Source organism: Sphaeramia orbicularis, chromosome 10 (assembly GCF_902148855.1).
Source record: "Sphaeramia orbicularis chromosome 10, fSphaOr1.1, whole genome shotgun sequence".
Taxonomy (NCBI): Eukaryota; Metazoa; Chordata; class Actinopteri; order Kurtiformes; family Apogonidae; genus Sphaeramia; species Sphaeramia orbicularis.
Window position 1 is genome coordinate 47,498,533 of NC_043966.1, and position 23,715 is coordinate 47,522,247.

A 23,715-nucleotide genomic window follows, 5' to 3' on the forward strand; every position below is an offset into this window, starting at 1 on the left:
TCTGATGTACTTGAGTATTTTTATGTTTGGTACTTCTGTGCTTCTACTATACTATTTACTATATAGATAAAAGTTTAAGGAGGTTTATTTTTTGTTCCACTACAGTGATCCTACAGTTTTAGTTTTTTTCAGATTATCATCTATCTTCACATATAAACAGAAGGTGGAAGTGTTCCTTCATGGGTTGAGTTTTAAATTCATCATTGTTTACACCTAAAGGCTCTTTTAAAACCCTCCCAGACTGGAAAATGCTACTGAATGCCACTACTAACAGCCCTGAGCTTATGAAATCTAGACTTTTGAAGCAAGAGATGGTTCTCACAGGACTGCAAGGCTATAAACATATGATGATCTTAATATATGATTCGTGGCAATAGATGAAACTACTCACCAGTATGTAACATACGGTAAAATGAATACTAAAACAATATGTATGATAGCAAAACACTGACAGGGTGCATTTGAGGTTTTAGACTTTAAGTATATTTTATTGGTAGTAATTACTTAAATTTAGTCAAGTTTAAAGTAAAACTTTCACTGGAGTGTCGAATCACCTCAGTAAAAGTAATCTGATGATACTTTTTACCTTCATTTAGAAAGACAACATCAATAGTTGTTGTTTTTAGCAGACTAATGCAAATTAATGTAGTCTGAAATTACAGTATGCTGTAGTATGTTCAGATATGTCTCTGTTTAAATAAAACTAACACACATCCATTAAATAATGAATACTGTAAAGTTTGAATGAAATCTTTTTTTCTGCTCTGAAATTCTTCCTTTGTTTTCCATTCTGTTTTTCTGCTCATTAGGAGATCTGCAGCCCTACTGGTAAAAACGTCTCCTCATCTTCCTCTTCCTCCTTCCTATCCTTCATTGATCCAAGACTGATGCACATATCATCACCTCCACAGAGCCCCAGTAAGTACCGTTACATGCAATATAGTCTACTTACACACAGTAAAAGGGTTTCTGCTACAACTTTGTTCTTGCATCTAGTGTTAGGGAAGAATGTTCCCTAAGATCAGTAAAGGAATTTGTGACAGCATAATGAACAAATGAAATGAGTTGTTAAGCTATACAAACTAATGTAGAGTTTAATTCTGTGGGATTCATGATTAAGTTGCTCAAATGAGTAAGAAATTGTATTTTAAGCCTGCTACATACTCCATGACAACAGAAAAATTTCTTCTCACTTCCTGGACTTTGAGAACAAAACAATGGAATTTTGTTACCCGATTTGGGATTTCTCACAGTTTTTAGCTTACCGGCCGACAGGCCGTAAGCTATTGTCGTCATGCGGCGTCCATCGGCGTCTGTCGTCCGTTACAAAAATTTCAATCGTTTTCTTCTCCGAAACTACAATTCCGATTGACTTCAAACTTGGCATACAGCTTCTTTATGATGATGTCAACAAAAGTTAGTGAAATTATTTGGATCTGATTCTGGATTTGGTGCGACTTTGAAAAATGTCCCCATTATAAGAGATAAGAAGTGGATTGATGCAATAACTAAGTAAATATAAATGATACCAAGTTGAAATTTATACAGTCCAGCCCTGATGGGGAGATGACCAAAACATAATGTCCACATGCTGATCAGGATCTTCTTCTGGATCCAGGAACTTACGGAAAATTTAACATGGGCTCTTATGGGGAAAAAATTTCAATCATCTTTTTCTCCGAAACTACAGTTCTGATTGACTTCAAACTTGGTAAACAGCTTCTTTATGATGATGTCAACACAAGGTATTGAAATTATTTCGATCCGGATCTGATTCTGGATTTGGTGTGGCTTTGAAAAATTTTCCCATTGTAAGAGATAGGAAGTGGATCGATACAATAAATCACTAAGTATCAATGATATCGAGTTGGAATTTGAATTTTTTACAGATCTGATTGGAATATGACCAAAACATGGGCTATTTCTGTAATATAATAAATACACATAACTGGGTGATAATAAATGGCATCTGGATACATTTCCCAAAGCTTTTAATTTGGCCGATAAGCTACAGGGCCATTGGGTCCTATTTTTTCTCAACACATCGTCTGGGCAGAACTTTCTTCTTATGTGTGAGCGCTATTGCGTGATTGGACAGATAATCAGTGTGGGGGTGGTTAATGAGCAGAGAACCTCCCATGAGTTCGGCACTTGTGTTTCTAGTGAAATATGAAATGTCCCAGCCTAAATGAACTTTGTTCCTTTTCTTGCCACCCCAACAAAACAAACAATTTTCTCTGTTCTCACGGAGTATGTAGCAGACTTGGATCCCCTGCGCAGAGACATTTTACCCACAGACATTTCCAGGGGATTTTAAAGCTACTTCTTAACTGAGAAAATAAACAGACTAATATGAAAGAAGACTTCTCCAGATTGTGGCACGTACTCCCAGTGGATTGAAAAGTTTTGTATTTGTACCTAAATTAAGCCCTATGTTCACTGCTGTTCAATAACAGTGGCCTGAGCACCTCATCATAAGGGGTGTCGCTGCTGACTCAGTTGTCAGTTTATTAGCTTTGGGCAGTGAACATTATTAGGCTACCTCATATTTCATTGGTTATGTACATATTTACCAGATAAGTACCTGCAGACAATATCCCTGATGGTTACATAAGGTAAATAAAAAGATGTATAAAGACATCAGTTTGGTCTTGCTTAGAGGGATTTTACTTTATCAACTGTGATATGTGAAAAATGGACTGTTGTTTCCAAAGTTTTCAGGTTGTGATGCAGAAAAATTAACTTTGTCTTTTACAAAAATACACCTTAAAGTGTTATAATTTCGGAACTCTTACTGACATAAATTTTCATCTTGTCACATCTTTTATGGTCCCATATTTTACATCATTTTCTTTTTGTTGCATCTTTATGTTGTTTTTATCTACTAACATCTCCTATGTCTACATTTCAAACATAAATTCTTCTAAAGAAGGCTCTTCTACTATTTTGATCTGGAAAATTAATTCACATATCATATTAATTTCATGTATTTTACTCTGACATTTGGCAACCCAATAGATCTCCTACCCATTTTGAGTAAGTTTACTAAGTTTGAGTAAACTAGCTATGGACTGTAATAGTTTTATTTTTGGTTAGTGCATAGAAAGAGATCAAACCCCTGTATTTCACTCATGTATGCTTTATATTATTTGTCCTTGTGGAGCAGGTGTCAAAGGTGAGCCGATCAAGAGAGAGAATCACAGAAAGGGTTCAGTAGTAAATGTAAACCCCACCAACATCAGACCGCAGAGTGACACTCCAGAGATCCGCAAGTACAAAAAGAAATTCAACGCCGAAATTCTCTGTGCTGGACTTTGGGGTTTGTAAATTATTTTGTTTTTCTTTATGTACCAAGCCACTGGGTTTGGATGTTGTATAGGTGTGTGACACTGTGAAGTGTTAAGTTTGTGTATATTCACAGGTGTAAACCTGTTGGTGGGGACAGAGAGTGGGCTGTGGCTTCTGGATCGCAGCGGTCAGGGGAAAGTCTACTCCCTCATCAGCAGACGAAGGTTTCAGCAGATGGACGTGCTAGAAGGACTTAATGTTCTCATCACTATATCAGGTACTTGGACCATGAATCTGATACACTAGTAGTGATATACAGTACCTATGAAAAGCATTCACCATTTACATTATACATTTATTATTAACTGACATTACTTTGTAAACATGTGTTTGTACTTTGACAAGAGTTTTTACCCCCTCAGCCTGGATTCAAAGATAGGTACTGTAAAACTTTGATAGTCAGAGAAAAAGTCTGCAATGCAATTTCAACATTTTTTCAGGCTGAGGAGGTCTTGCTATGCTCTGGTTTAAATTCTCATCAGAAAAAGCTTAATTATAATTATATTGACCGTGATTCCATTTTTGAAAACAATTTTTTTAAAAAGGCCGGGGGGGGGGGGGGGGGTTCCAAGGGGTAAATAGTTTTCATTGGCATTTTGATATTATGCAAGTTAAATGTTACTCATTTATTTAGCTTTTATTTTACCAAGTATGTCAATTGAGAACCAGTTCTCATTTACAATGACAACCTGGCCAAGAGGCAGCATAGTAGGCAGTTAAAACAGGGAAAAAAACAGAACCAAAACAAAGAAGCAACTTACAAGTTACAAAGTCACATAACAAGCCATGATAGTGCTAAAAGAGAGTGTTATTTATATTATTTACAGTGTTTGTTTGTTTGTTTTTTTGTAAGAGTAGTTATTAGCAGTAAGATATAAAAACAGATAATACAGTTTTACATGCCGTACCAGTGCTAAAAGAAACAGATACAGTACATATGGGGACGTGTATTAAAAACAAACTGGCTAAAAGCAAGTGTAATGGTCCTGTAGTAATGGTTACATGGAGTTGTTGAAGGAGGAAAGTGGAATGAAAGAGCTCAGCTTTAAAGTCGGCTGCAGATGATTCCAGTCATCTCCAGCAGAAAAATTTTAAAAAAATGGAGCAGCAAAGGAGGGACAGGATTTGGGTATGCGCAGACTGATGAAGCTTCTAGAATGCAGAGTTTGACTTGTAATGTGAATATTAAGCAGTGACTGTAAATATGATGAGGTTTTCCCCTGTTAGAATTATGAATTAATAGAATTATGGTTCTACACAGACTGAAAAACAGCGTTTAAATGCTTCTATTGGTGAGGTGTATGACAATGTATACAGTTTGTTATATATATACTTTAATGTATACTCACTATAAGTGGACATATTTTTTTAGGAACCATGAAATAATATTAAAATGCAAGTTCATCCTTTTTTGTTTGACTCCAATAATTTTTAAGTTTTATTGACAATTGTGAGTAAATCTACACAAGCAGGTTTAAATTAGTTATGAAGTGCCTAGAATTTATTTAGAGAAAATAATCTGACTACATAAAAATGATGGTAAATTAATGATAGTCGTATCATAGCAACAACAATGGCAATAGAAATATTGATATAAGCACAAAATGTAAATATATGATCAGTATATGATATGTGTGATAAGTGTGGGTATAAGTGAACCTAACTAACTAACTAACATGGATTGAAGAACCAAAGCTTAATGGAAATTAGTTGGAAAAGTATTCCTTATAATAAACAGAGATAAATTAGAGAATTATGCAGAGTATGCTGACAGTTTGTTTGATGAAATGACTAACCTTTCTCAGTATACCAAAATATGTATTTCCTTCTGAGGAATACCTTCACTTCATGAGGTTCACTTCGAAGATATATTTATACACTCCACAGGCATACAGTGGGGCAAAAAAGTATTTAGTCAGCCACTGATTTTGCAAGTTCTCCTACTTAGAAAGATGAGAGGTCTGTAATTTTCATCAGAGGTACACTTCAACTGTGAGAGACAAAATGAGAAAAAAAAATCCAGGAAATCACATTGTAGGATTTTTAAAGAATTTATTTGTAAATTATGGTGCAAAATAAGTATTTGGTCACCCACAAACAAGCAAGATTTCTGGCTCTCACAGACCTGTAACTTCTGCTTTAAGAAGCTCTTCTGTCCTCCACTTGTTACCTGTGTTAATGGCACCTGTTTGAACTCGTTATCTGTGTAAAAGACACCTGTCCACAGCCTCAAACAGTCAGACTCCAAACTCAACCATGGCCAAGACCAAAGAGCTGTCGAAGGACACCAGGAAGAAAATTGTAGACCTGCACCAGGCTGGGAAGAGTGAATCTACAATAAGCAAGTAGGTTGGTGTGAATAAATCAACTGTGGGAGCAATTGTAAGAAAATGGAAGACATACAAGACCATTGATAATCTCCCTCGATCTGGGGCCCCACGCAAGATCTCATCCCATGGGGTCAAAATGATCATGAGAACAGTGAGCAAAAATCCCAGAACTACACTAAGGGACCTGATGAATGACCTGCAGAGAGCTGGGACCAACGTAACAAAGGCTACCATCAGTAACACACTACGCCAAGAAGGACTCAAATCCTGCAGCGCCAGGCATGTCCCCCTGCTTAAGCCAGTACATGTCCAGGTCCATCTGAAGTTTGCCAGGGAGCATATGGATGATCCAGAAGAGGATTGGGAGAATATCATGTGGTCAGATGAAACCAAAATAGAACTTTTTGGTAAAACCTCAACTCGTCGTGTTTGCAGGAAGAAGAATGCTGAGTTGCATCCCAAGGACACCATACCTGCTGTGTAGCATGGGGGTGGAAACCTCATGCTTTGGGGCTGTTTTTCTGCAAAGGGGACAGGACGACTGATCTGTGTTAAGGGAAGAATGAATGGGGCCATGTATCATGAGATTTTAAGCCAAAACCTCCTTCCATCAGTGAGAGCATTGAAGATGGAATGTGGCTGGGTCTTCCAGCATGACAGTGATCCCAAACACAACACTCAGGCAACGAAGTAGTGGCTCCGTAAAAAGCATTTCAAGGTCCTGGAGTGGCCTAGCCAGTGTCCAGACCTCAACCCCATAGAAAATTTGTGGAGGGAGTTGAAAGTCCGTGTTACCCAGCGACAGCCCCAAAACATCACTGCTCTAGAGGAGATCTGCATGGAGGAATGGGCCAAAATACCAGCTACAGTGTGTGCAAACCTGGTGAAGACTGACAGGAAATGTTTGACCTCTGTCATTGCCAACAAAGGTTATGTTACAAAGTATTGAGCTGAACTCTTGTTATTGACCAAATACTTATTTTCCACCATAATTTACAAATAAATTCTTTAAAAATCCTACAATGTTATTTCGTGGATTTTTTTTTTTTCATTTTGTCTCTCATAGTTGAAGTGTACCTCTGATGAAAATTACAGACCTCTCTCATCTTTCTAAGTAGGAAAACTTGCAAAATCAGTGGCTGACTAAATACTTTTTTGCCCCATTGTATATGTTTATTGTATAAATGTATATAAATAGGTAACATAAAGCATATTTATGGCTGCAAAAGAAAACATAAGTTGCTGTCCATCTTTACATTGTTACCCCACACATACTGTATATTTCGAGTTTTATATATTTCCCTTCACTTCTCTCTGTCTATAGGTAAAAAGAACAAGCTCCGTCTGTACTATCTGTCCTGGTTAAGGAATAAAATCCTTCATAATGATCCAGAGGTTGAGAAGAGACAGGGCTGGACTTCAGTAGGTGAATTGGAAGGCTGTGTTCACTACAAAGTGGGTGAGTACACAATACTCTGTAAACCAGGGAGTATCTGCTGACATGTTTTCATGCTGAAGTACAGACCTTCACAGTTGCCACGTATCCACATCTGATGGGTCTGTCCGCTTTGTTTTCAGTGCGATATGAGAAGATCAAGTTCTTAGTGATTGCTCTAAAGAATGCTGTGGAGGTGTATGCCTGGGCTCCAAAGCCGTACCATAAATTTATGGCCTTCAAGGTCAGTAACATTTAAACCACATATGTGAATATTATGAACTGGTCTGTCTTACCCCTCATTAACGAATGTAATTCTTTTGGTGTATAATGCATATTCCAGCTCATTTAATTACACAGTGTTTGGTTGGGCAGTGAATCCACCATCTCTGTCTTTTCTGTCCTCGACATATCTTTACCTATCTGGGGCAAAACATTGACAAGACAAAGAGAAAAAATAACTAATAGGGTCATATTCATTGTGAGACACCTGCACATACACACACACACACGCATTCTAAACAGGGCTGTGTCCCATTTCTCTGTGTCCTCTGTGGTCCGAGCTACTTTCTCCTCCTTCCATAACATAGTTTAACTCTGACTTGGCTGAAAAGGCCATAAATGCTGTGATATCCCTGAATGTCATAACATGAATGTCACATTTGGATATAGGTTGTCAAAGCATTTGAGAACTTTTGTCGTCACGCTATGTCCTGTTGTTAATGATAATTTCCCTCATTACGTGCATCATTATTACAATGTTAAAGTACACAGTTTGCTTTTACATTTGAAGAGAAATATCACTTGTTTCTTGTTTCTGCTCAGTCGTTCAGGTCTCTGCCTCAAAGACCACTGTCTGTTGACCTGACAGTGGAGGAAGGCCAAAGGTTAAAGGTCATCTATGGTTCCGTGTCTGGTTTCCATGCCATTGATGTTGACTCTGGGACACCTTATGACCTATACCTGCCTACCCATGTAAGTGTCTGCTTTAAGATGTGTTCTCTACATGCACATTTGACCATTTGGAACTTTGTTTATCTTTTGTTTGCTATTAATTTGTAAAGATGAAATACCAGAAATTTGCTCAGTATCTCAAATGATTTTTTGCTTGTATCTACTTGTATTATTGTCAAAAGAATCTTTGGTTTCAAACCATTTTCATAAGACAAAACATATGAAGAGGCTACCTGGAGGTCTGGAAAAAAATTATTTTGGAAACCACGCAATTTACTACACGAATAAGTAAATATCCAGAATGCAGGTATTTACTTGAATTTTACTACTAGTGTGACTACATACTGTATATCAAACACATACTGTGTTATAGGGCTGCACGATTTTGGCAAAAAAAAAAAATCCCGATTTTTTCCTCTAAAAACTCGATTTTCGATTTTGATTTCGATTTTTGGGTAAAACTACAAAAGACAACAGAAGTCAGCATGCCATTTTCGTGAGCAGCCAACAATGCAAGGCACTGCTCTAACCTCAAATCTGTGATGGGATCACATGATGAACCCACAGAAGTTTTATTCTTAATTAAATCTTTATTGAATGAAGTAGAGTATACAAAAAATGTATACAACAAGAAAATAGCAGAAGTTTGTCAGGGGGGATACACTATATAATACAATCTCCAAATCAGAGCAAATACTTATGTTTTTTATAGCCTTTTTGTTTCCACATTTACCTAACAGCTTTAAATAAAGTTCAACATCCTTCAAAAAATAAATAATATTTGGTTTTGTGTAACAGAACTTACATTTGTGAATGAAAAATTTAGCAAGTAAGAGGACTAAATTATAAATATGTGTATATATATATATATATATATATATATATATATATATTTGTTTTTGTTTTTGTTTTTTGTTTTGTTTTTTTTCCTGGGTATCTGGGCCCACAGAAGTGATACCAATGTAAGTCAGTGACAGGCATCAGTCGTGCGCACGCGTGTGCGTTGACCACGTTAATATGAGTGATCCACATGCGGTTCTATTTAAACTGGGGGATCCGTGCGTGGAATAGACTGACCCAGGACACGCTGGAGGGATTCTATCTGTGGAGCTGGTGCATGTGTGTGGGCAGGGGGCTGTGTGGGCTCCTCTGCTGAGGCTGATGACCCCGAGACTCGGACCCGGTTCGGAAGAAGACAGTACAGTACGGATCTGGGACAACGGAAGATGAGTGATCCACATGCAGTTCTATTTCAGTTGCGGGATCCGTGCGTGAAGCCATGGCTTACATTACTATAAGTACTGCGGGCTCAATAACACATTTAAAGTCCAGTCATTACACAGACTTCTGTGACAGACCGCTGTCACTGATAGGAGGAGGAGCCTACGGGAGCCCGCAAGCGCGCGGCCCGCAGGTACGAGAGAGATGAAATCGATTTTACGATTTCCCTTTTTTAAAAATCGTACTAATTAAAAAATCCGATTTCGATTTAAAATCGATTAATCGTGCAGCCCTACTGTGTTACTATGTCTTGTCCACTGTCACTTGATTTATAAATAATCAAACAAACTATTGAGCACAAGTCTTATCACCGTAGTGAGATGATCTGAATTCATCATATGAACTACTTTTCAGAGGAACTGTACAGATCATGTCATTAAATAAGTAGTAGTGCTACCAAACCATTTCTACTCAGTTCACAATCATTTTAAATGCCCCAGAGTACTTTTTTTTTTTTTTTTACCCCTTCCCTGTTAATACCAGGTAATACTAGGAATTACGTCTGTCCACCTGTCAGATTTTTTTCCAACCGATATCTCGAACACTACACACCCGATTCTTTTCAAATTTGACGCTCTTTTTTTCTTTACTACGAGGAGAGGCGCAGGGCCAAGTTCATTGGCTGAATTTCACTTTATCAATTTTTTTAACAAATTTTTGAAATTTGTTCAGCCAATTTCTTGATGACTATTTACCCAATTCGGCAGACAAAGTGCAATCAGATTGAGAGTGAAGACTTGGGCAATTTAATGTTTGTCTTAATTTGACTGAACTACCGAGTGCATGATTCCGAGACACAAAACTGCATTTCCAATTCAGGATTCTCGTGTGGCCAGGCGACAGTGGAACACATTACTAACAGAACTACTAACAATTACAAACTATCACACATTCTCTCACATGGTGAAAAAACAGCTACTGTCAAACCAAACCTGTAGCCATAATGTAATGTAATGTAAACATGCTCAGAGTGTGTGTGACAGACTGCAGTGGGACATAAGAGTGAATGGTTGGATGTGAATGAATATTTTATACAGATAGAGTTATAAATATGCATTTTTTTTTCCTGTTTTTTAATGTTTTAGTTTTTATTAATGTCTTTTTTTTAATAATAACACTAGCCTGCTCAGGGACTACAGGTAGAAATTAGCACTAGTGCTAGAACCTGGCACACTACGTCTCTCCTTTTTAAGGTTAATGTATATTGTGTATTGTCCCTGTCTAAATAAATAAATAAATGAAAATGAAAACTACCCAAAAAATGACAATAATTTACTTTAAAAATAATAATAACAATAATAATGGATTAGATTTCTATAGCACTTTTCAAGGCACCCAAAGCGCTTTACATTGTTGATCCATTATTCATTCCCTCTCACATTCACACTCTGGTGGTGGTAAACTACGTTTGTAGCCACAGCTGCCCTAGGGTAGACTCACGGAAGCGTGGCTGCAAATTTGCACTAAATGGCCCCTCCGACCACCATCGAACATTCACACGCATTCATACACCAGGGTGAGTGACACTGGAGGCCAGGTGGGTGAAGTGTCTTGCCCAAGGACACAACAGCACATGACTAGGACAGAGCGGGATTCGAATCACCAACCCTTTGGTTATTAGACAACCCACTCTTCCTCCTGAGCCCACACTTTAATCTACTTAACAGTTACATTAAATTTAAAATTTAAAATTAATGTCTGACTAGGCAGGGTATCAATGAGCAGGGAGGGGTAAAGGGTTGTGCAGTGGGGATGGGGCCATTAGTAAGCTCTGCTTACTTTTTCACAAGTTCACTGTACTTCACAGATAGTGTAAATAGTGATGCTGCTAACATGGAGTATTAAGGTTTTTCAGTAGGTGTGAGGATTGACATTTCCATGCCCAGGTGAGTGTATTGGGTCACTAGACTGTCAGACAACTATTGAACTCTGTTTTAGCATATGTTGCAAAAGTGTCCAAAACAAAAGACCTGAGTGAAAGACATTGAAATTGTCGAAGTTTGTTTTGAGACTGTTGTGTGTGTGGCTGCACGCAGTATAATTACTGGGACGTACTGTGCAGAAAAACTGCTGTCTTAGTGGCTGCAGATGATGCACTAATCTGATTTTGGCATTTTTCACAATTCGAGACAATTACAGATTGCAGACCCTTGCCCACTTAGATCATAACCACCACATTCACCACATTTAATCATTCATTATCATTTGTCATTATCATTGAACTAATGATAAAAATGTAAAAAAAACTGCCCTATAGTGAAGAATTCTTTAAAAACCTTGATCATGTTTAAGGAGGACCAAGATATGTTAGAGACCTACGTTCTATAAAATGTCAAAGTCAAAATGTTTTGTAGGTTTTGAGTTCTGACATGTTCTGACAGACAGATCTGTTTGTGATATCCTCATGAAGGGGGTAACATGAAACATTCCATTAAATCGTATCACTTTCATTTATCACTATCCTTCACGGCAAATGCATTGAAACTGTTCAAAGGGAGCTGATACACAGGGTTAATGACTTTATTCTTTAATTTGTCTCACTTTACAATGGGAGACCCATCTTGTAGTGTGGAAAGAGCTGAAACGTGTAGAGCAACTATGAAATCTTAATTGCAGGTGAAGAAAGTTACAAGTATTGATTCAACTTCTTTACTGCAGTGAAAGTGAAAAAGTCCACATCAAAATGTGGCATAAAAGTAAAGATGACATTATTTTGACATTGTAAACATGACATCTTTTTTCCATGTTTTAAGTTATTTTCATCTTTTGCATTGGTTTCATCTTGTTTTGTCTAGTACATCATTTTTCTCTTGTTCCATCATTTACATTTTTTCCATTGTTTTTGTCTTGAAACAGAATTGTAATCAAAATCAACAAATTAGCACTAAATCATGAAATCAAGGACCATATTATACAGGTTTCATCTTGTTACATTATCATTTGTGATGCGTAATGGCAGCACCCCAGGATCATCTTTTCTGTGTGCTTTTGTCCCATCCTTGAAATTACTCTTGTTTTTGTGAGGGTACACAGTGATTCAGAGTAAAAAACAAGGCCCTGGCATGAAAACTAAGGTCTGTTTTGAAAGTTTGACTAGAAAGCACAGACATTTGTGTTAAAATACAGGCAGTAAGAATTTGTCAGGTAATAAATGCTTAAAGCAAAGATAACTAGAAACTTCAGTTAAGTGCCGAAACGAAGTCTTTGTACTTGATATGATAAAGCCATTTTTCTAATTATTAACTTTACGTCCTGATCAATATCCACTTACACAGTTTTTTAATGCATTCTTGACATTCATGGCATCCTCATTCTGATTAATCTAGACAAGGACTGATAACTGTTTCTTAACTTAATCTAAGACATCAGGTGGTACAAAAATCCAGTTTTAAAGTACTGAAATTCTAATATATATACAGTATGTGTATATATGTGTATATATATATATATATATATATATATATATATATATTTCTCACATCCATACAGTCCGATAAACTCTATTTTATGGAACATTTATCGTGTTTAGCATTTTGCTGTTTGAAGTGTACTCATTTTTATTGTTGCTGTTGCTGTATTTTTAATTGAGAGCTCTTTCAGTGGCTTCGACTTGTGCTTCCTATCCATCCACTTTCCTCTCTGTTCCACCATATCATCTCACACCCATCAGTCCCCCAGGATGCACTTCTCCTCCTCTTCCTCCTCCCACTCACAGTGTACAGATGTCACTCTCTCCTCCCTGTTGTTTCTGCTTGTGTTCCTCGTCTCTCATTCGCCTCACCACTCGCTTTACAGCTGTCAAACACTTTCGTCTCTCATCTCTTCTCCTCCTCCTCCTTTATCATCCATCATGATGTTGTTCATGTACTCATTTTCTCTAAATTTCTTTCTTTGTATAACCATCATCCCCTTCTCTCTCCATTTCCTTCTGTCTCCATCGGTACGTGGGCAGGTAGACCTGACACAGAATGTAGTGACTCATATTCTCATTCCTATTCAGACTGTAGCTGTTTTTGTTTCTTGTATAGTCTTTAAATGTACATTAAAATTCTTCAAAGTTGATCCAGTGATGGTTGATTCATTGCTTCATAGGTTTTAAATACATTTTGGTTTAGTGTTTTGTTGTTTATCAGGTTAAAAGGTCCTCTGTGGCTGTGGAAGAATTTTGTGAAATCAGACAGAATAACCCTGATCATGTTAGATTGAAGTTATCTCACAAACTTCAATACAAAGTAGATTTATGGAGATGGAGCATTTTTCAGCTAGAGGGGGCCTAATCAAAGTAGGTAACCAGTTGCATTATGGGAAATCCAGAGTTTTCTGGAGCCTGGTTCAAAACAAAAGAGTACATGTCAGGTTATCAAACCCTCCGCTGCCTTGATTTTGACTGTTTTTGGTGGAAGGATAGGACAGAGCCAAGAACTTTTCTTCCACTTTTTCCAACATTCCAAGATTAGATTCTAATATACAGTTGGGAGTATATATGCCTATTTATGTACTTAACGAGAAATTGAGCCATTCTGTAAGCCTAAAAATGCCTTGTCATATGATTATTGTTGTTTTTTCTCATTTGTTTTTGGGAAGTTGGTTCTTGGAAATGTTCTTAGCAATGAAAATGGGGTGTTAAGTTACAAAATACCACAATGCACTCTTTTACACCATGTAACTCTATTACAGCTTAATTTGACATTAGCCCCTTTTACAAAGCACTTCTGTTATGGAAATATTCCGCCTTTATTCCAGAACAACGTCTGTGTAAACGAAATAGTGGGATGATTTGGTCCCACCTCTGTCACAGCTCTGTAACGCCTCTGGAGGTAGTAACAGAGCTGTGATAAAGGTGGAATCATGATTCCAGAACGCTATGTAAAAGAAACACCTCTTGTTCCGCAATCAAGGTGTGACGATTTGATGATGTATTGCGTGTGCGACCCCCACACTGGGGGAATTTAAAAATTAGCGTGGGCCGCGTGCAGTAGACAAACATATCAACACGACCAGAAAGATGTCAAACTAGGGAGACACCAAGGTCCGTGAGCTGTTGTCGCTTTGGGTGGAATACTCTGTCCATACTAACATTTGTGGAACAATGACTCAACTCTGGAGAGGTTAGCAACACCGCTATGCTTGGGGTATTTCCGATTAGCAAGTAATACGTCACACTAGGGCTGTGCAATTAAGCGAAATTCAATTACGATTTCGATTATTACACGCAACGATTACAAAAATTATGTAATCGAGAAAAAACGATTATTAATTTTGAGTCGTTTTAATTCACACGCACGCAAGCTCCCATGAGCTGCTCTGCCCCGCCCCCCTCTAAGCTACAGCTGCCAGCTAGCCGGCAGGTCCACCCACAGAGGAAAGTTGTACCTAGCGGCCTGGAAAAACGGCAGGAGAATCACAGCAGAAGTGCTTGGTAAACAAAAAAGGCAAGTCAAATTCAATTGTATGGAATCACTTTGGGTTTGATGTAGAAGACGAAGAGCAAAAACACATCACGTGCAAAAAGTGTTTCGTAGTTGTGTCCGCACCGACCGGTAACACAACGAACCTTTGTAACCATCTAAAGTTTAACCACCGCAACCTTTATCATAATCTTATGAAAAACTAAAACACATAAAGACAACTCCGTCTACAACTTCGTCCGCAATGCAATCTTCAGTCTCCGAATCTCTTTACGCTGCAACTCCCGTATTAACCTAACCCTAACCAGGTGGTTCTTAACCTGGGTTCGATCGAACCCTAGGGGTTCGGTGAGTCAGTCTCAGGGGTTCGGCGGATGTCAAGACACACACTCGACTCATTAGTTGGGTGTGTGTGTGGGGGGCTAGGTCCGTGTATATAAACAAACGGCTTCAGAGACTCTTTCTCTCATTGACATCCAATATACGCGGTGTATTGTTGTTGCTTATAGCACTACAACACAATCCGGAAGTGTTTATAATCTCTTCCACTCGTCTGACGAATTATTTGAGTATTTTCCACATCGTTGTTATGACTTTTGGTACTTCCTGTTAACCACGGAGACAGCCATATGTAGCGTTTGTTTACATTTTTCGGTCACCGCACTGGTCAGTTACAATCATGCGACGACCGACGCACCATCGTGGATGGAGAAATCGTATTATGCTAAAGCCGTCAGTCACACTGATTTGCAGTAAATATTCATTATTATTGTAGCCTGACGGAAATTAGGTGATGGGTGTGTGTTAAAATGTTAAAAATGATAAATAGCATAAATACAATAAGTTCATGATTGGAATACATACGGTTAAAAATTAAAACCATTTCAGTGTGGTAGTATCAAAAAAGGTCATGTCTTTGTGAAAAGGTATGCAATTTGTGAGTTCATGCACTGTATTGGTTTTGTTCTTTGAACACAGTGATGTTAATGCACGGTTCATTTTGTGCACCAGTAAAACATATACCTGTGTCTTGAATTTGAAAAAAATCACATTTTATTTTTTAATAAAGAAGGGTTCGGTGAATGTGCATATGAAACTGGTGGGGTTCAGTACCTCCAACAAGGTTAAGAACCACTGCCCTAACCTGTATAACCCTAACGTGCGTATTCTAGATGGCTGATGTATACAGAAGGCCTTAACTGAAACCTTACAGCACGCCACTGAGTTTACTATGTTTCATACTACATTGAACATACTTAAATTTATAATTTCCACTTTACGTGAGTTTTTGGGTTTTTTTTTTTTGTTTTTGTTTTTTAATTGCTACAGTTCTATGGCAAGTCTATAGCAGTTTAATTACAGTGCACTATTTGTTTACAAAAGGAAACATACTTGAATTTACAGTACACTTATTTGCATTCAAAGATTTTTTTGTTTCGTACAAAAGTGAACATACTTTATTTTAGTGGTTAAAAGCTTTATTTATGTTTAAGGAGTATATTTTACATTGTTTTGCAAGAAAAAAATAAACAACTTTAAGGTTAACAAATAATCGTTTTTAATAATCGTGATTTCAATTATTGCTAAAATAATCGTGATTTTTTTTTTTTTCTATAATCGAGCAGCCCTGCGTCACACTATACTCTGCACTGCGTCACAGCCCCTTTGATTCCTGAATGCAGGTCCACTGTGTGAGACAGCATGTCTCCCTCTTAACTGTTAAGAAAGGTCATTTCTCACAGTGAAGTTATATCGTACAGAGTACAGTAAAGCAAAGTACAGTACAGTAAATTTGCATACTCAACTACTAAACAAATGTTGACTAGTACAGAAGGATGTCAGCTTTTGTGCATCATGAACCCAGTGCATCTTCTGCTGTCACACCAACTGAGTGAGGCCATAATGTAGATATATACAGTATGTAGATTCCTACACATGTATAAGACTGCTGTTAGACTCCTATTTTTATTAATAGCTCCAACATGGAGAGCAGAGACTCCCAGAGGACCTATTAGCAGAGCTGCTAAATATCATGCCATCAGTGTAGTATAAGGAACTGCTGCTGGCTTCATGTCTTCTCCAGTGTCGGTTTGGACTTGATCTGCAAGTTCTAAATATGACACAATGGATGCTTTCACTGAATGACAGAAACATACAGAGTTCATTTGATTAATATGATGACTGTATTACAAGGCTAAACTTTCTCTGTAAGATCCAGAGCAGAAAAGTTACAATCACTGCTGCATGTCTGTTCAGCTTCTGCGAATGAATTAGTGTTAAATTTGACCAAATCACCCACTGCTGGTACAATTAGAGACAGAGCAGTTATATTTTTTCCATTCTCCCCCGCTATATGTGGGCATGTAACTCTGGCTGTAGCCTCTGGTGAGTCATGTTCACATTCACACTCTGACAAAACCTCGGAAGTATGTTTTTAGCAAGAACTAGAGAGCTGCCATGGTAATTCCAAGTGTTTTAACCTCTTTAACCTGTTACAGTAGCAGTGCCAAAATGATAACTTATTTGTTTAGTGGGTTGAACGTTGGAGAATATCAGGCTATTAAAATACTGAATATAATTATGGGGTTGAGTGGGCGGCTGGAGCATCAAACAATCTTCCTCTGGTTTTGGCACTTTATTCTCCAGATTTTCTTCCTCTTTTCTAGACTTATATATGAAGTTGTCTAAAATCTAGCCTCAGCTAGCTGACATCCTGGTCATTCTCTTTCACTTTTTTTTATAGCTGTAAGAGACAAGAAATATAATTGATAGACAATAATATTGATAATCCATTCACCATTCATATGTGAGACAAAGATGCTAGTGTTATGAAGTATGGATTGTTCAACACACTTTGATTATGAATGTGAGCTGAAGTTGTAGAATGGTAGCATCTGTGCTTTCACAGGAATGGTGTTTGCAAGTACTTTCTAAAACAAGGTAAAGGATACTAACAAGTACAATGTGATGTGATCAATGCCACAGAGGAGCGCTAACAAAAGGTGGTAACTAAAAATGTTGTTGCACAAACAAATTTCAATAAGTCTCTATCACTCATTGTAGCATTAAACTTCCCAGTAAACTGATAGTAAGTGTGTTGTCATGTTGTTATTACACAGCTAATCTCAGTTTCAGATCACTGTGATCAAAAGCAAGTTAATGTTGGAAACTGTTGTATGTAGCATCATGGTATTACCTTCACGTAATTTCTAAAATCAGTTAGAGGTTCAGTATGTAAAATGCATGGCCCTGCGCTAATGTGTTTGTATTGGGAGTCTCTTTTGTGGTGGGAGCTGGTCATTAGTTGACGCTAGATGACTTTTTTTTTTTTTTTTTTTTTTTTTTTTTTTTTTGAAGCTAAGAGCAGCCTGTTAACTCATTTTTTTTAAAAGTAGAGCACTCGGGTTGTTTTTATTTCAAATTCAAGAAATTTATAAAGGTATCATTGCTATTAAGCTCTATCCAGCCATCCATCTTCTTCCCCTTATCCAGGGCAGAGACTTCTCTCTCCAGACATCTCCTCTGGCTCTTCCACTTCTATTAAGCTAAGGGGAAAAAAGTAAATATTTTTTGAATAAATCTGTAATTTTATGTCCTCTATGTTCTTCTGTCAGCATTTCCCTATTGTATTGAAAACTGTATTAAATTTTGTAACTTTTCAGATTGTTCTATAAAAGTCTAAAATTCCGCTATCACAATAACACTAATACACTAAATTTTCTTTAGCTTCTACCTGTTTTTTTTTTTTTTTTTTTTTTTTTTGGGTTTTTTTTGGTGGGGGGGTGTTGCTCTCTTTGGTTCCATTGTTAATTTAATGTCACAACGAATCACAAAAATATTAGACATATTCAGTGACAAAGCATCTAGAATTTAGAAAGCTGTGAAAATGAAAAAAACAAATGTTTGTTCAACTGTTTCTCTGGCTCTCAGTCTTTTCTTTTCCTCCTTACTTTTCTGTCATTCATGTATTTTTCCTATAAGTCATCGGCTCACACTTAGTATGTGCTACTTTCTGTATGCAGCAGGGAGTTAAAGTGAGCGTCAGACTTGCAGCAAGGACTGAGCTCTAAAAATACAACACTCCTGTCCTCCTTCTCAGGCGATCATTAACTCAGTGTGTATGGCTGTGTCCTGACCTGTTCTTACGCCTGTAGAGAGTGTGTTTTTTTCCCCTCGCCGTTCCTCTGGTATATTAAGCAATGCTGCACACAGCTGCCTACTACACTGGTGCCTTAGACTCCTGCTGCTGCTACTGCTGCTGCTGCTGCGATATTATTTTCAGCGCTACAACCTCCATGTTCTTTTTATTTGCTCTTTTTGATTTATCTATTTCATGCTTAAGTTTTTAGCTCTCTTGTTTTCTCTCTCTCTCTCTCACACACACACACACACACACACACACACAGAGTAACAGAGTTCTTTAAACCCACTCACTGATACCTAGACATGCTCACGCTGCACTTTCCTTGAGTATTCTTCAAGACACACTTATGGGCTTCTCTCTTTCATTCTACCACGCACTCATTTTAACACACACGCTCCCTTTCATCCTCCACACACCCACCTGCATCACCATGAAAACATTTTTCCCTGACAACAAAAGCATTTCTCATTTCCACATCAGTCATTAAAAGTCATTTACCAAAACACAAACCCCCACTCACCCACTTAAAGAAACACACACACACACACACACAGGAGCATCTGCTGTTGTTGCTTGAGATTATGAAACAATGCTTATTCCAAGGCAGAGGATAAAGATTGCATTGCGACTGTGGATGCCTGTGCTCATGCTTAGGATTGTGGTGGCTCACACTCTGGTAATGTATCACTCACACTTTATTCTTTCTTGGTGTAGATGAGTGGATTCCATCCACATAGATGGTTACAGGACGTATTTGTTTTGGTGTTTTGGTTTTGACGCAGGCTGTTTAGATTGTTGGTTTCCAGTTCATACAGAGGATAGATGCTGAAAGGATATCTTACAGTGCATCAACAGACTTCTTTCACATGAGTAGTTACTGTTGCTCACCTGTTAAAAACTGATTCTGAATGCACGTCAATAGGTAAATGCTGCTGCTGCTGGTTGGTTACATCAGTACTCCACATGTAGCTTTTTTGTGGGTTTGTTGTTTTATATTTGCAATTAAAAATTTTGCCAATTTATTTACTTTTTTTCTTTGGGGGGCGGGGTAGTTTGAGGTTAGCAGTGTTGGTGAGTAGTGGAATACTTTTGCAGTATTTAGAAAGCAAATTGTGTATGATGGACCATTCCTGAAATTCTGGACCAATGTCTGTGTTCTTCTTTTATTTGTTTAAAGGAATGTCTTCATGTTTTGTTGGTTCTCAGAAAAGCATGCATGGTGGTTTACACAGTTTATTGAAATCAGGCCAGAATTGTGGAAGCTGTGCAGGCTGGAGATGGGGATGGAGCAGCTGAGCTTGAGAATGGACTGGGATGTGGATGAGATGAAGTAGAGGGATCCAGGACAATGGTGGCGGCACAGGAGACTCTGTCTGAAGAGAGGGGAAACACAGAACAGGATTAAAAGGATATCAATGTCTTGATCACTTGTCGAGATCTTAATCTTAATTCACTAGGGAACCAAACCCGTAAACGTACGCCACTTGTTGATGGATAGCAGGTGTGCCAATCTCTGTCACTGCACCTTCCTGGAGAGAGAGAGAGCGAGAGAGAGGGAAAGCCCCACTCGGCAGAGGTTTGCAATGGAAGACATGAGAGTGACTATATTATAACAACTTGAGTTCATCAGCAAGATAGTGGTAATGCACCTCTAACCTAATCAGCAGTAAATTACACACAGTTTATCAGACACCAGTTTTTATAACAATACCTTTTATAACAATATAATGTATTGAACAGGTAACAGTATAATATTGTGTTCATCATATTGTCATGTTGTTTATTACTGATGCAGAATGAGTTGGAGTTAGCACCATGACCCTGGTGGGGTCATACTGTTGAGGAAGGACACTATTTCATTTCATACAACATACCATAATGTCGGTTTAACCGCTTTGAATAAATCAAACTGGTGTAAGTTTCTGGACCAGATCAGAGGAACCACACCAGCAAATGACTCAACTGTACGGAATGTCTTTTTATTGAAATGAGTTGTTGAACTGTAGTGAATTATAGGATAAACAGATGGTTTATTATTTAACTTCTCAGGTCACTTTTTTGTTTTAGGAGTGACTGAAATGTATTTTATGCATGCTGTTTTAAAAAAAAAAAAAAGGCACAACTAAAAAGTAGTTTAATAATTTGTCGTAGTTTGAAAAGACTATATTGCTTTTTCTCTCTACACACTAAATGAAAAAATAAGCTGCAAGAATTTGCATTTCTTTTCCTTTTGCAAATATATGAATGACATGAATTGTCACCTAATACATCACTTTTCACAAGAATTGCTAGATTGCAGACTTGTAGTCCTGTTTAGACCCAACTTTAAAGACAGGGGAGACACATCACTATCTGTATATATGCCTCAAAGATGTCAGTTTGTGTTCAGATTAGATCAATGCCTATGCGACTTGTAAAGATCACACATCAGTAGGCTGTCAGACGACAACTACATTTTGCAGCGTGTCTTTGTGGTCATTTACTCTTGTATATAGCATTGTTCATTTTGTGTATCTTTTGAGCAGTAGGCACTTGCTTTACTTTGTTTTGCACATGCCGCAGAGCTGTATGTGCCGTACTCCTTATAATTGTATAACGGATGTAACAAAGTATTGTGTGCATCTTTTGCAGATCCAAGGTTCCATCCACCCTCACGCCATCATCATTTTACCAAACAGTGCAGGAACAGAGGTCCTGGTTTGCTACGAGGACGAGGGCGTTTACATTGATACATATGGACGCATCACTAAGGACACAGTGCTACAGTGGGGGGAAATGCCTGCATCTGTCGGTAAAAATCCTCACACACAACATAGAGTACAGATAGAAAAGAAAGACTGACATAGATAGGAGCAATAAAATAATTAAGATTATTATTGAAAGGTTGGGTGCATTTTTATTTTACATTATGTGCTAAAATACCCACAAAATGTCTCAATGTTTTGTTTTTTGTGTCAGTTTTACTTGTGCATATTTTGATGCTGAACAAACGTTTTGTCTTTATAGTTGATTTAATCTACCCCTACACTGTGTTTGTCATGTTAACTTAAGAGTTTAAAAAACCACTCAGGACCAAAATTTAAGTTTCAGTCAATTTATTGCAATCATTATTAATAATTACATTTCTGTCATGATGAAATTGCCATATCACTATGACATCCACTTTGGGCAGTTAAAAGTGAAGAGTAAAGACGCACTTGATGTTAACTAACTGCTCTTACTGTTCATCTGATGACTGATTCTAGACCAGCAGGTCCTCTGAGCACTGAGAACTTTGACTGAACTAGATTCTGTGAGGACAGATTTGGGACAGGGTGGACTAAAAATAAAATGGCCCGTGTGTGTGTGCGCGCGTGTGTGTGTGTCTGTCAGGAATATATGCAATTACTACACACATGCACACATACATATGCTCTACATTTTACTCATTAGAATTTGGTGGTCAAAGGTCAAATGCCACTTAGACCTCATAAACATTGTTTTTCACCATAACTCAGGAATTCATACTGTAATTATGACAAAATCTCAGACAGATATGTAATAGAATAAAATGATGAAATGCTTTATATCCACAATGCCAGAGGTCAACTTTGTGTAAAAAGTAACATACCTATTTGTAAAACCACTCTGTAAATGCAGACATCTTTCTAACTGGAAACTCACTGGAATCAGACATGTCATGTCAGTTGTAGAAAACGAAAATTTTTTCACCACTTATCTTACCCATGGTATTTATTAAAATAATTGTTCATTAAAAATATTCATCAGTTATTATAATATTCAGTCTTATAATAGAGGTAGTGAACCCCACCTTCACCCCTATGTAGCTGGGATAGGCTCCAAGCGACCTGGTGACCCTAGTGAGGATAAAGCAGGTTCAGAAAATGAATGAATGGATGTTGTAATTAAGCATTTAAGGTCAAATGTAGATAGTTAATCTAAATTTTTAGCAAACGTTACTCCAATGATGGTTTTTCTGCATTGTCTGTTGGTGTCTTGATTTTGAGGAAACATTAGCATCAGTCAGCTGTGTTCAGTTTGGTATCAGCAGGTCACTACTGTGGCCTCTGGCTCCACTGAGTCTAATGCAACAGGCTGCACACGTGAAGATTTAAGAAAAGTGAAAGTCTCCAGTTCTAAGGATGGAAAAGTCCTGGGAGGTGTTAAGAGTGTTGGTCAGACCTTGGTCAATTGTGTTTTCTATACCTATAAATCATTGTACTGCTACACAGAGGAAGGAGCGTTTCATTGTTTATCATTGTTTAGAGGTCATAATGGGTGTGTGGTGAGTGGTCTTCTCCCACTCTCCGCTGGCTTTGGGTTCACTATACAGTACAGTGACAACTTTAAGACACGCTTTAATGCCCTCATAATCCTCATTACACATATTACATGACAGATATGGATGTAAAATCTAATTTGACTGGTTGGCAGAATTATTCTACCTGATTTCATTGTGTAGTGGTATTCAGTTCCCATGTCCTGATCTGTGTGTCTTTTGTGTTGTTGTCTCCAGCCTACCTTCAGTCCAACCAGGTGATGGGTTGGGGAGAGAAGGCCATAGAACTGAGGTCAGCCAACACAGGAAACCTGGAGGGGGTGTTCATGCATAAAAAAGCCCAAAAACTCAAGTTCCTGTGTGAAAGGAATGACAAGGTAGGATTTCCAGTTTAGGTTCACAGACCTTTAATGTGCAGAGGTTTCACTTAAAGACTGTGTTAAACCCTTAAGGTTAGAGCAGTAATTAGTATATGTCTTAGTCTGAGTGTACAGACATATTATATAATACAGACAATGGCCTTTAAAGTTCATGTC

The 23,715-nt window shown here is 37.8% G+C and overlaps 1 protein-coding gene across 6 annotated transcripts in view; it reads left to right on the forward strand.

The window, feature by feature from the left end:
- LOC115426787 (misshapen-like kinase 1) overlaps positions 1 to 23,715 on the forward strand; it is a 114,616-nt gene that overhangs the window by 76,383 nt on the left and 14,518 nt on the right. For 5 of the 6 annotated variants that reach the window (XR_003936394.1, XM_030145019.1, XM_030145022.1 and 2 more), the window contains 8 exons: positions 810 to 918; positions 3,164 to 3,319; positions 3,422 to 3,565; positions 7,003 to 7,137; positions 7,257 to 7,357; positions 7,939 to 8,088; positions 21,532 to 21,691; positions 23,417 to 23,556. Coding sequence is in view for 5 of the 6 variants with exons in the window: in XM_030145019.1 (XP_030000879.1) it covers positions 810 to 918; positions 3,164 to 3,319; positions 3,422 to 3,565; positions 7,003 to 7,137; positions 7,257 to 7,357; positions 7,939 to 8,088; positions 21,532 to 21,691; positions 23,417 to 23,556 (1,095 nt within the window). In the remaining variant the exon portion in view is untranslated. The remainder of the gene's footprint in view (positions 1 to 809; positions 919 to 3,163; positions 3,320 to 3,421; positions 3,566 to 7,002; positions 7,138 to 7,256; positions 7,358 to 7,938; positions 8,089 to 21,531; positions 21,692 to 23,416; positions 23,557 to 23,715) is intronic. The other variant, XM_030145020.1, reaches the window with a different exon arrangement.